The sequence below is a fragment of the Blennius ocellaris genome (assembly GCF_963422515.1).
Source record: "Blennius ocellaris genome assembly, chromosome: 3".
NCBI classification, from domain to species: Eukaryota; Metazoa; Chordata; class Actinopteri; order Blenniiformes; family Blenniidae; genus Blennius; species Blennius ocellaris.
This window is the reverse complement of record NC_137652.1, coordinates 2,540,253-2,552,087: the sequence shown is the minus strand read 5'-3', so window position 1 is coordinate 2,552,087 and position 11,835 is coordinate 2,540,253. Positions and strand designations below refer to the sequence as shown.

The 11,835-nt window shown below is 45.6% G+C and overlaps 2 protein-coding genes across 2 annotated transcripts in view; one reads left to right on the top strand and one right to left on the bottom strand.

Moving 5' to 3' along the window:
- The window catches only part of LOC308128623 (polycomb complex protein BMI-1-A-like), a 10,490-nt gene extending 4,426 nt beyond the window's left edge, over positions 1-6,064 (top strand). Inside the window, exons 3-9 of the mRNA XM_080494254.1 lie at positions 588-684; positions 1,297-1,352; positions 2,185-2,314; positions 3,263-3,302; positions 3,403-3,501; positions 3,576-3,656; positions 5,017-6,064. Coding sequence (XP_080350380.1) covers positions 588-684; positions 1,297-1,352; positions 2,185-2,314; positions 3,263-3,302; positions 3,403-3,501; positions 3,576-3,656; positions 5,017-5,412 — 899 coding nt within the window. The 3' untranslated portion in view covers positions 5,413-6,064. The remainder of the gene's footprint in view (positions 1-587; positions 685-1,296; positions 1,353-2,184; positions 2,315-3,262; positions 3,303-3,402; positions 3,502-3,575; positions 3,657-5,016) is intronic.
- A 1,173-nt stretch (positions 6,065-7,237) lies between these two features.
- On the bottom strand, positions 7,238-9,390 carry LOC308128575 (uncharacterized protein). The gene is made up of 3 exons (XM_080494185.1): positions 9,075-9,390; positions 8,094-8,210; positions 7,238-7,737 (listed from the first exon to the last, which is right to left on the bottom strand). The coding sequence occupies exons 1-3, from the start codon at positions 9,165-9,167 to the stop codon at positions 7,549-7,551; spliced, it is 399 nt and encodes a 132-aa protein (XP_080350311.1). The 5' UTR covers positions 9,168-9,390; the 3' UTR covers positions 7,238-7,548.
- Positions 9,391-11,835: the final 2,445 nt, after the last annotated feature.

Sequence of the window (11,835 nt, the reverse complement as noted above, 5' to 3'; positions counted from 1 at the left end):
AGACGACTCCTCGCTCTGTGTTGCTATGACGTCGTTAGACGACTCCTCGCTCTATGTTGCTATGACGTCGTTAGACGACTCCTCGCTCTGTGTTGCTATGACGTCATTAGACGACTCCTCGCTCTATGTTGCCATCACGTCATTAGACGACTCCTCGCTCTGTGTCATGATCGTTTCATTAGACGACTCCTCGCTCTATGTTGCTATGACGTCGTTAGACGACTCCTCGCTCTATGTCGTGATCGTTTCATTAGACGACTCCTCGCTCTATGTTGCTATGACGTCATTAGACGACTCCTCACTCTGTGTCATGATCGTTTCATTAGACGACTCCTCGCTCTATGTTGCTATGACGTCGTTAGACGACTCCTCGCTCTATGTCGTGATCGTTTCATTAGACGACTCCTCGCTCTATGTTGCTATGACGTCATTAGACGACTCCTCACTCTGTGTCGTGATCGCTTCATTAGACGACTCTTTGCTTTATGTCATGATCCTGTTGTTGATGCTCTCTCTCTCCCCTCTCTCTCTCTCTCTCTCTCTCTCTCTCTCTCTCTCTCTCTCTCTCTCTCTCTCTCCCCCCTCAGTTTGTAAAACTTGCATCGTAGCGTTCCTGGAGACGAATAAGTTTTGTCCTCGATGTGACGTCCAGGTTCATAAGACGTGTCCTCAACTCAGCATCAGGTGAATCTCTCTCTCTCTCTCTCTCTCTCTCGCTCTCGCTCTCGCTCTCGCTCTCGCTCTCGCTCTCGCTCTCGCTCTCGCTCTCGCTCTCTCTCTGTTTCTTTTCATCAAACCTGATCAATAAATGTGAACGATTCAGTTTGTTCATTTATTATCAGTGAAGACATTCACAGGAAGTGATGTCACAGGAAGTGAAATATTTTAATCTTCTTTGTTATTCTTTCTAATTTGAGTTGTTAAATAATGAAAAGATGAAATATTCTTTTTACTGAATGTAAAATGTTTTAAAAATGTAACAAAAAACCTTCATTCAGATTAGAATTTTCACATGTATTTGTATTTTACAAATGTATTTAAATGAAAAAAAATGTAAGATTAAAACATTTTGGGAAAATTGTGATTTGAATTCATTTGATAAACTATTTAACTTTTTTTTTAATTCAGCAAATACATTTTCAATTCAGTTTGTTTTTCAAATATTTCCATTATTTCTTAGTGATATTTTTTTGTCCTCATCGTTCACTATTTTATTTTGAAAAGATGAGATCGCTTCAGTTTGAACGTGACGTTTCGTCCAGTCTGGTGATTTCAATCTTCGTTTTTTTTCTGCAGAGCCGATAAAACTCTACAAGACGTCGTTTATAAGCTGGTTCCCGGGTTGTTCAAAGGTAAAGTCACGTCCACTGATCAGCTGATCACCCCCATTGATCATCTCCACTGATCACCTCCATTGATCATCTCCACTGATGAGCTGATCACCTCCGCTGATCATCTGATCACCTCCACTGATCAGCTGATCACCTCCACTGATCATCTGATCACATCCACTGATCAGCTGATCACCTCCATTGATCATCTCCACTGATCACCTCCATTGATCATCTCCACTGATCAGCTGATCACCTCCACTGATCATCTGATCACGTCCACTGATCAGCTGATCACCTCCACTGATCATCTGATCACGTCCACTGATCAGCTGATCACCTCCACTGATCATCTGATCACGTCCACTGATCAGCTGATCACCTCCATTGATCATCTCCACTGATCACCTCCATTGATCATCTCCACTGATCAGCTGATCACCTCCACTGATCATCTGATCACGTCCACTGATCAGCTGATCACCTCCATTGATCATCTCCACTGATCACCTCCATTGATCATCTCCACTGATCAGCTGATCACCTCCACTGATCAGCTGATCACCTCCACTGATCATCTGATCACGTCCACTGATCATCTGATCACGTCCACTGATCATCTGATCACCTCCACTGGTCAGCTGATCACGTCCACTGATCATCTGATCACCTCCACTGGTCAGCTGATCACGTCCACTGATCATCTGATCACGTCCACTGATCAGCTGATCACCTCCATTGATCATCTGATCACCTCCACTGACCAGCTGATCACCTCCACTGATGAGCTGATCACCTCCACTGATGAGCTGATCACGTCCATTGATCAGCTCACATTGTGTTTGTGCTCCAGACGAGATGAAGCGGCGGCGGGACTTCTACGCGGAGAACCGCGTTCTGGAGCCGGGGGAAGTGGTGGAGACGTTCAACATCGCCGAGGACGAGATCATCAGTCTGTCCATCCAGTTCTACGAGAGGAACAAGTCAGTTCAGGCCTCCTCTAATCCTAATCTCAGATTATAGCTCACGCAGTCATCAGCCTCCCGCAATTCTGCCTCCAGTGCAACAATAACCCACTGTTAATCCACTGTTAATCTACTGTTAATCCACTGTTAATCTATTGTTAATCCACTGTTAATCCACTGTTAATCTACTGTTAATCCACTGTTAATCTATTGTTAATCCACTGTTAATCCACTGATAGTCTATTGTTAATCCACTGTACATCCACTGTTAATCTATTGTTAATCCACTGTTAATCTATTGTTAATCCACTGTTAATCCATATTTAATCCATTGTTAATCCACTGTTAATCTACTGTTAATCCACTATTAATCTATTGTTAATCCACTGTTAATGCACTGTTAATCCACTGATAGTCTATTGTTAATCCACTGTTAATCCACTGTTAATCTACTGTTAATCTACTGTTAATCCACTGTTAATCCACTGTTAATCTACTGTTAATCCACTGTTAATCTATTGTTAATCCACTGTTAATCTATATTTAATCTATTGTTAATCCACTGTTAATACACAATTAATACACTATTAATACAGTGTTAATCCAGTGTTTATCTACTGTTAATCCAGTGTCAGTCCAGTGTTAATCCATTGTTAATCAACTATTAATCCACTGTTAATCCAGTGTAAATCCATTGTCGCTATCCACTGTTTTATAGTTGGTTGTTTTTTTAAATCTCAACTTTGAATAGATGAAAGACTTTTGAGGACCTGAAGGAAGACACCTAAAATAAAACGTCCACAAACCAACACACTCTTTGTCCTCCACTAACGGCTTCTCTGTGTGTGTGTGTGTGTGTGTGTGTGTGTGTGTGTGTGTGTGTGTGTGTGTGTGTGTGTGTGTGTGTGTGTGTGTGTGTGTGTGTGTGTGTGTGTGTGTGTGTGTGTGTGTGTGTTCTTCCCACAGGGGCAGTGAGAGGCAGCGTTCAGATTTGGAGGTCGACCAGGTGAAAGCAACTTCATGTGTTTTCAGAATCAGAAGGGGGGACGGGGGGGGGGCGGGGGTAATAATAATAATAATAATAATAATAATAATTCTCCTCTCAGTCCAACGGGAAACGCTTCCTGCAGTGTCCTGCTGCCATGTCCGTCATGCACCTCGCCAAGTTCCTCCGCAGCAAGATGGACATTCCCAACAACTACCGGGTAACACACACACACACACACACACACACACACACACAGCAGGTTTTCCAGCAGTAACAATGTTTTTCCTGCAGGTGGAGGTTTTGTACGGAGACGAGCCATTAAAGGATTACTACACCCTGATGGACATCGCCTACTTCTACGAGTGGAGACGAGTGAGTGACAGTGTGTGTGTGTGTGTGTGTGTGTGTGTGTTTGTGTGTTTTTCACAGTTTTCCAAAATTCTTCATTATTGCCTTCCTGTTGAGATCGTAGTGATTTCCAGTAGATTGTCTGATCTCTTTGCACAAACACATTTCCAGGTTATTTTATGACTGTGTGGCTCCAGAAGTCAGATTTTATTTTGTGTCGATCTTTGTCTATATTATATTTATGTATGACTGCACTTTTAAATGAGCCTCTTTCATCAGTAACACATTTGGTGTTTGGTTCGTTCAATATCAACTGGTCCTGAACTTTATTGATCACATTTTCAGAGGGGACTGGCAGGTTCACTCACATTTACTTGGATTCTTTTGTCCCTGAAAGTCGACTTGCAGGTGCACTGTCTTTTCTTGTTTTGTTTTATTTGCCCTGAGCACGGACTGACAGGTTTACTGACTTTTGCTAGGGGTTTTTTGGGGGGGGTTTTTTGCCCTGAATGTGGACTGGCAGATTCACTGTCATTTACTCAGGTTTTTTTTGTCCCTGAATGTGGACTTGCAGGTTCACTGTCTTTTCTTGTTTTGGTTTTTTTGCCCTGAGCACGGACTGGCAGGTTCACTGACATTTACTTGAGTTTTTGCCCTGAGTGTGGTCTTGCAGGTTCACTGTCATTTACTGGGGTTTTTTTTTGCCCTGAGTGTGGTCTGGCAGGTTCACTGACATTTACTGGGGTTTTATTTTTGCCCTGAGTGTGGTCTTGCAGGTTAACTGTCATTTACTGGGGGTTTTTTTTGCCCTGAGTGTGGTCTTGCAGGTTAACTGTCATTTACTGGGGTTTTTTTTTTGCCCTGAGTGTGGTCTGGCAGGTTCACTGACATTTGCTTGAGTTTTTGCCCTGAGTGTGGTCTTGCAGATTCACTGTCATTTACTGGGGTTTTATTTTTGCCCTGAGTGTGGTCTTGCAGGTTCACTGTCATTTACTTGTTGTTGTTTTTTTTTTTTGCCCTGAATGTGGACTGGTAGGTTCACTGTCATTTATCTGGGGGGGGGGGGGGGGGTGTTTGCCCTGAGTGAGGTCTTGCAGATGCACTGTCATTTACTTGGGGTTTTTTTTGCCCTGAGTGTGGACTTGGAGGTTTACTGACATTTACTTGGGTTTTGTTTTGCCCTGAGTGTGGACTGGTAGGTTCACTGTCATTTACTTGGGGTGTATCGACAGCCGCCGTAACATTAAAAACACTGCAGTTGTGCTTTCTGATGACAAACGAAACAGGAACTATGAACTGCAGCAAATGAAATGACCTCAGGAATGACTTTCAGCTGTAACTGAGTGTTGACCTTTGACCTTGTTGTTTGTGTCGGTTGCGTCAGACTGGACCCATCCCGCTGCAGTACCTGGTCAAGCCCACCCGGAAGCGTCGGCGAGCGTCTCAGTCCGCCGCCCAGCGCCACTCGGACGGCGTCAACACCAGCCCAACGTCTGAGAGCGACTCCCAGAGCGACAAAGTCCACAGTCCGGCCGCCGTGCAGCCGTCCCCCGCTTCCCACAGCCTCCCCGCCGCCGCCGCCGCCACCACCACCACCGCAGCCGCCGCCGCAGCCGCCGCCGCCATCCAAAGCTCCAACGGGACTACGGCGCCCAGCAACGCCCAGCGACACCCCCTCGCCTCCAAACAGGGCGCCGGCGCTCGCAAGCTGGCCGTCAACGGCACCGGCAAGGAGGAGGCGAGGGGCGGCGACAAAGGCGGCGCGCCTCCTCCAACCTAACGCCGCGGGGACGGTGGCCGCCGCGGTGGCGGCGGCGGCGGCGGCGGGCGGGAGGACAGTGTGACCATTGCCCCCGTTTGTTTTCTCCCAGCGGAACTCGAGGCTCCGCCCTCGTCTGGACGGCGGCGGCGGATTAACGTTTCCTCACAGGACAAAACTGAAGAGTGCAGCCAAATAGACACTGTGTGTGTGTGTGTGTGTGTGTGTGTGTGTGTGTGTGTGTGTGTGTGTGTGTGTGTGTGTGTGTGTGTGTGTGTGTGTGTGTGTGTGTGTGTGTGTGTGTGTGTGTGTGTGTGTGCGCGCGCGCGTGTTAGACTAGAGCGAAGCACACACACACAGACTGTACAGTGTGTATCCAACGTGAGCATGTGTGCTAACATGTATAAACTTATCTTTTATACCAGATATTGTAATCGGTTTTGTATCGTATCGCAGTGGGTCCGTTTCATTTCGTAGCTCCGTCACAACGTCGGTCCGACTCCGCCGAGAGTCGGCGCGGCGCGGCGCAGCGCCGCCAGCGGGACGCCGGTCTGGACGTTAGCCGGGCCGTCGAAGCACTTTGAGGTTCGGACAGAACCGAACGCAGCAGCAGTGAAAACACTACGCCAGAAGGACTTTTCCCCCCCGTCTCACCTCGTTTCTCCTCCCAGAATCAGCCATACGTGCATGTTTTAGGTCAATAAAACGTTTCCTTACTAGCTTTGTCTGAGCCGAGTGTCCACTTCCTGCCACGGCGCACATCCTTCTTTTGGTTTTTATCAGTGCGGTCAATCCATTAAAGAAAAAAATTACTTAATCGCACAATTTTCTGTAATTAATTGAGATTAATCTCATTGTTTTTTTTTCTACTGAAACTTGTACTGGACATTTATTCAGGGGAAAAACCACAGAATTGATGTCGACTCATCACCCAGAGACTATATTTAAATTAAAAAGACGTTATTTATATAACGTCCTTTTAGCTTTTGGTGGAACTGTTTCTCGCCAAGAACAGCAAAATAATAAAAACATTTGTGTTTTGTCAGAGTTCAGGTCCACTGTGAGGATATTTCTAGAAACGGAGTTATAAACTGATTACATGGACAAAGTGGCATTAATACACTGTAACTCAGTGTTTTTCAACCACACTGGTGTTTCCTCCAGATCTCGTCAGCTGAGCCGTGGGAAATTATCCAATTTCACATTTTTTTTCTAAAAAAAACAGTTGCAGAGTAATCATGTATAAATACTCTTCACCACTAGAGGGCAGCACAGAACTTTGCCGGTGAAATGTAAAGTGACAGACGTCAGTGTGGTTCATCTCCACCTCCTGCTACCATCTTGTATCAAAGTACTGTGTCAGTGACAGTGATGGAGAAGTTTTTGAAAAGGAAGAATGTGAACCAGGATCTCAGCTCTTCATCCATCAGGTCCAGGTTTCACACTGAGGGAGGCACTATTAAAAAAAGTCCTTGGTTTCTGGATTTACTTGATTCCTGTTGATAAAACTTTGATGAGAACGACTTTATATTGTTAATAGAGGCTACAGAGTTTCACATTTTAACATTTTCGGGTGGTGGTGGTGGTGTGACTCCAGGTTTTTCCAAAGAAAAAAGTGTGCCTCGGCTCAAAAAGGTTGAAAAACACTGGTGTAACACAGAACAACGTCCTCGTCTGCTTCTTCTTCTGGTTCCCAATCAGGTCATTAATGATATATTTTATTTATTGTTTAAATTGAACTTAAGAAGAAACCCTCTCTTGTGGAACATCAATATAGTGAAACAAGATGAATGTATCCCAGAAGTGTTTTTTTTTTTTTTTAAAGAAATACTTTATTATTGCACCACAGCAGCAAATTACAGTCAGTTCAGACGCCACGTCTCAGCAATCAGTCCGTCGTTCAGCTGTTCGCTGGGCGAAGAAGCTGTGAAACCAGGCGACGTGATGGACGGAACTTAATCTGAGCAAAGACGCGTCACATAAAACCTGATTTTCAATGGTTCATGAAATCTAGAAAACGATTCGTTTGGTCAAAAACAAGGCGATGATTTGGACCCGACGGCCTCTGAACATGTGATTCTGTGCAAATGAAGCCGGGGCGTCCGACCCGAGGCGGCGCTGCAGTTCCTCCTCCAGGCCTCCGGGGGGCGGCGCCGCTCATTTAAAGAAGCCTTTCAGCGACGTCACCACGTCGCGGTAGATGACCCTGAAGTGCGTGCCGTCGCAGTACGGGGCGTTGCCCGTGCGCTTGCAGGCGCAGAGCAGCACCGTCTGGTCCTTGTCCGGCGTGAAGCGCAGCGGGCTGATGTCAGGGGCGGCGGTCCGGTGAGCGCCGTCGCAGAACGGCTGGTGGGGGGGTTGGGGGAGACGAGCAGAGGGCAGAGGGCAGAGGTCACCGGGACAGAACATGGACAGGGTTCGGTTTGAGCTCCGGGAGATTCGCCTCAATTCAACCCGACTGCAGTGACGTGGAGCGAAACGTGTGAACGGCCCCAGAACCTGAATAAAACCATTTACAGGAAACTTTGGCAGGAAAGTAAAAACACAGAGGTGAAGGTTTGTTCATAGAAATTGATCTCGACGTGTTTAAAAAGAAAGAAAGAAGTGAAATCAAAACGCTTTCAGTGTCTTCATGCAACAGACAAACAACCAGAACCAGAACCAGAACCAGAACCAGAACCAGAGACCGTCAGTGTTCGGACCTGTTTCTTACTGTGACCACAGGCGCACCAGGAGTAACGTTTCCCCGCCACCAGCTTCACCCTGCAGGGGGTCCGAGCTGCAGACACAGGCTGCGACGACTCCACACAGACCTGCACCTGCAGAAACAGAGTCACTGGTCACAACCCTGGACCTGGACTCACTGTGGAGGAGGAAACAGACTCACTGTGGAGGAAACAGACTCACTGTGGAGGAAACAGACTCACTGTGGAGGAAACAGACTCACTGTGGAGGAAACAGACTCACTGTGGAGGAAACAGACTCACTGTGGAGGAGGAAACAGACTCACTATAGGGGAAACAGACTCACTGTGGAGGAAACAGACTCACTGTGGAGGAGGAAACAGACTCACTATGGAGGAGGAAACAGACTCACTGTGGAGGAAACAGACTCACTATGAAGGAGGAAACAGACTCACTATGGAGGAGGAAACAGACTCACTATGGAGGAGGAAACAGACTCACTATGGAGGAAACAGACTCACTATGGAGGAAACAGACTCACTATGAAGGAAACAGACTCACTATGAAGGAGGAAACAGACTCACTATGGAGGAAACAGACTCACTATGGAGGAAACAGACTCACTATGAAGGAAACAGACTCACTATGAAGGAGGAAACAGACTCACTATGGAGGAAACAGACTCACTATAGGGGAAACAGATTCAGTATGGAGGAAACAGACTCACTATGGAGGAGGAAACAGACTCACTATAGGGGAAACAGATTCAGTATGGAGGAAACAGACTCACTATGGAGGAGGAAACAGACTCACTATGGAGGAGGAAACAGACTCACTATGGAGGAGGAAACAGACTCACTATGGAGGAAACAGACTCACTATAGGGGAAACAGATTCAGTATGGAGGAAACAGACTCACTATGGAGGAAACAGACTCACTATGGAGGAAACAGACTCACCATGGAGGAAACAGACTCACCATGGAGGAAACAGACTCACCATGGAGGAGGAAACGGGCACGAGCAGCTGAGGTCGTCTGATGGTTTGCGCGCGGCCATGTCGCAGTGCGCGCATGAACGTGGCTGCGCTCATCGTGTGTCCGTGATCAAATCCCACTTCTTCTTCTTCTCGAGGAGCAAATCGCTTCACAAAAACATCCGAGTCAAGTTACAATATGGCTGCTGTCTGACGGGAGCTGCGAGGTCACTGCTGCGACACCCTCCTCTTCCTCCTGCTGCTGCTGCTCCTCCTCCTCCTCCTGCTGCTCCCCTTCCTCCACCTGCCGCTCCTCTTCCTCCACCTGCCGCTCCTCTTCCTCTCCAGACTCTTATGTTTAAAAGTGCGCCAATGTTTGTTGACTTCCGGTTTTGCGGGTCGCACGTCATGACGTCACTTTGAGCGCCGTGCAGGTAATCCAGTTCAAGCTGCCACTCATATAACTTTCCTATTATTATATCAACAAACAATATATCGCTATTCATAAGACATGGATTGACAAAAACACAATTTATTTAAAAGATGTTTGACTCTATTGACCTACGATTTAAATAAATCGATCAAATTTTAAGAATTTAGCTGAGTAATAAAGTTCATTCCCAGCGAAATGATAGAATTAATGAAAAGGTATAAAAAAACAAGAACCTACAACTGTTAACACTCTTTATATAAATGACAAACTGGCTTCTATAAAGGGAGGAAGAAAACAATTGAAAATAAATAAATCAAGTATAAAAATAGATTAAAATATAATCTGAGTAATTTTAAATTATTTTAAAGTGCATAGACTACATGTGTATCCATAAATACCCAGAATTCACATTTTTATTAAGCACTATTCCCAACGACATTAATTTTCTTGCACAAGGGAGGAATAGTGATGAGTTCTATTGAACAATGTCAGCTGATGCTTTTTCTAGTTTTTGGTTCTTTATTTTGCCCTAATAAATAAATAAATAAATAAATGAGGAGTTGTTGAGAGGAAACTACGCCACGTGTGTTGTCCTGTCTAAAAAGTGTGAAGTGGTTGGTTGCTGCAGTCAATCAACGTCCACCAGAAAATGTAAAACAAATCAGTAAAATACATTTATTGACAAAAACAAGTCGTCTTAATGCGTCCTTTTTAATTTTACACACAAAAATATCAAAATACTTTACAGGGCATTTAATCTGAATAATGTCAAATTTGTTTCGCTCAATTCTCTCAAATACACTGTACAACGACAACGTGCTGTCCTTTTTAAAATTCAGTGCTCATTTCTTTTTCTTTTTTCTCCAGGGAACGATGCATTTAAAATGATGCATAGTTACTACTTGGTATTTAGCAATACATTGGAGACGTCGCTGCATTTCATGCAGTTCCTTCCCGATAGTTACGCCGCTGTCGTCAGACCGTGATCAGCGCTAGGTGCTTCAATGTTCAAATACAGAAAAACATAACACAGTACGACATTCACAACTTCAAAGCTTAAAAGAATGAGTGTGTCTTTACACAAACATACTAAAGTATACAACTCGTATTCAAACAAAATTAGAAAAGAGTACCAAAAAAAACATTTACAAGCGCTCTAAAGCGCCTCAGTGCAACGTGAGGAAGAATCTGTCGGACGCGTCTGTGGATCAGACTCTGGAGGTCAAACCTCTGACTCTAAAGGTCAAACCTCCGACTCTGGAGGTCAAACCTCTGAGACTCTGGAGGTCAAACCTCCGACTCTGGAGGTCAAACCTCCGAGATTCTGGAGGTCAAACCTCCGAGATTCTGGAGGTCAAACCTCCGACTATGGAGGTCAAACCTCCGAGACTCTGGAGGTCAAACCTCCGACTCTGGAGGTCAAACCTCCGAGACTCTGGAGGTCAAACCTCCGACTCTGGAGGTCAAACCTCCGAGACTCTGGAGGTCAAACCTCCGAGACTCTGGAGATCAAACCTCCGACTCTGGAGGTCAAACCTCCGACTCTGGAGGTCAAAGCTCTGAACCAGAGTCACTTGCCTCCCAGTGGCTCATGTCTTCATCAACATCAGGGACATTCTCCTTCTGTCTTTGCTACAGTATTTATCAGCTGCTCTACGTTCCGTTCTGACGGCTCCATGAGCTGCGAACAGAACAAACTCAGATTCAGTAAGTACGACCCAAAGAGCTTTCCTACTTTTCCACCGAGGACGTTTGATCGCCACGACCAATGAACACCCTCTGGACTGAACTATAAAATGCAAAATCCTCATCAACGTTCCCGATAAATCCAACCAGTGGGTGAACAGCGTGAATTTCCTTGAATCTGACCAATCAGACGGAGCCCTGCTCAGAAATCAAGGGGACTCTATAAACACAACAAAACCACAAAATGAAACGTTCCTTGTGGACAAACAAACAACCAAAGTCTGTTGTAAGGGTTGGGGGGGTTGAAAGTCGGAGGCAAGAGAAAGAGCCCCGTTATACCGAGAGCAGCACAAAGACTTTCACATTAACGAAGTAAATCACATTAAAATCTGTTTGGTTCAACCTGACGAGGTTCCCTCCGACTGTTCCCTGCCGCTTCGTAACGGAGGGAACGGTAAAGTGCTCCAACGAGCTGCTGCCGACTGTATTCATGTGCAGTGGAGGGGTCCACAGCTGTTCCAGAGGTACCTGGAGCACAATGGTGGGTCACGTGATGAACGTGGATCATATCACATGTAGTTTGTTTAAAAGAAAAATTAAAAAGCTTAAGTTGAAGATCCTCCGTCGTCACGGCGGATAAACTTCACCTCCTTAAAGGAACAGAAA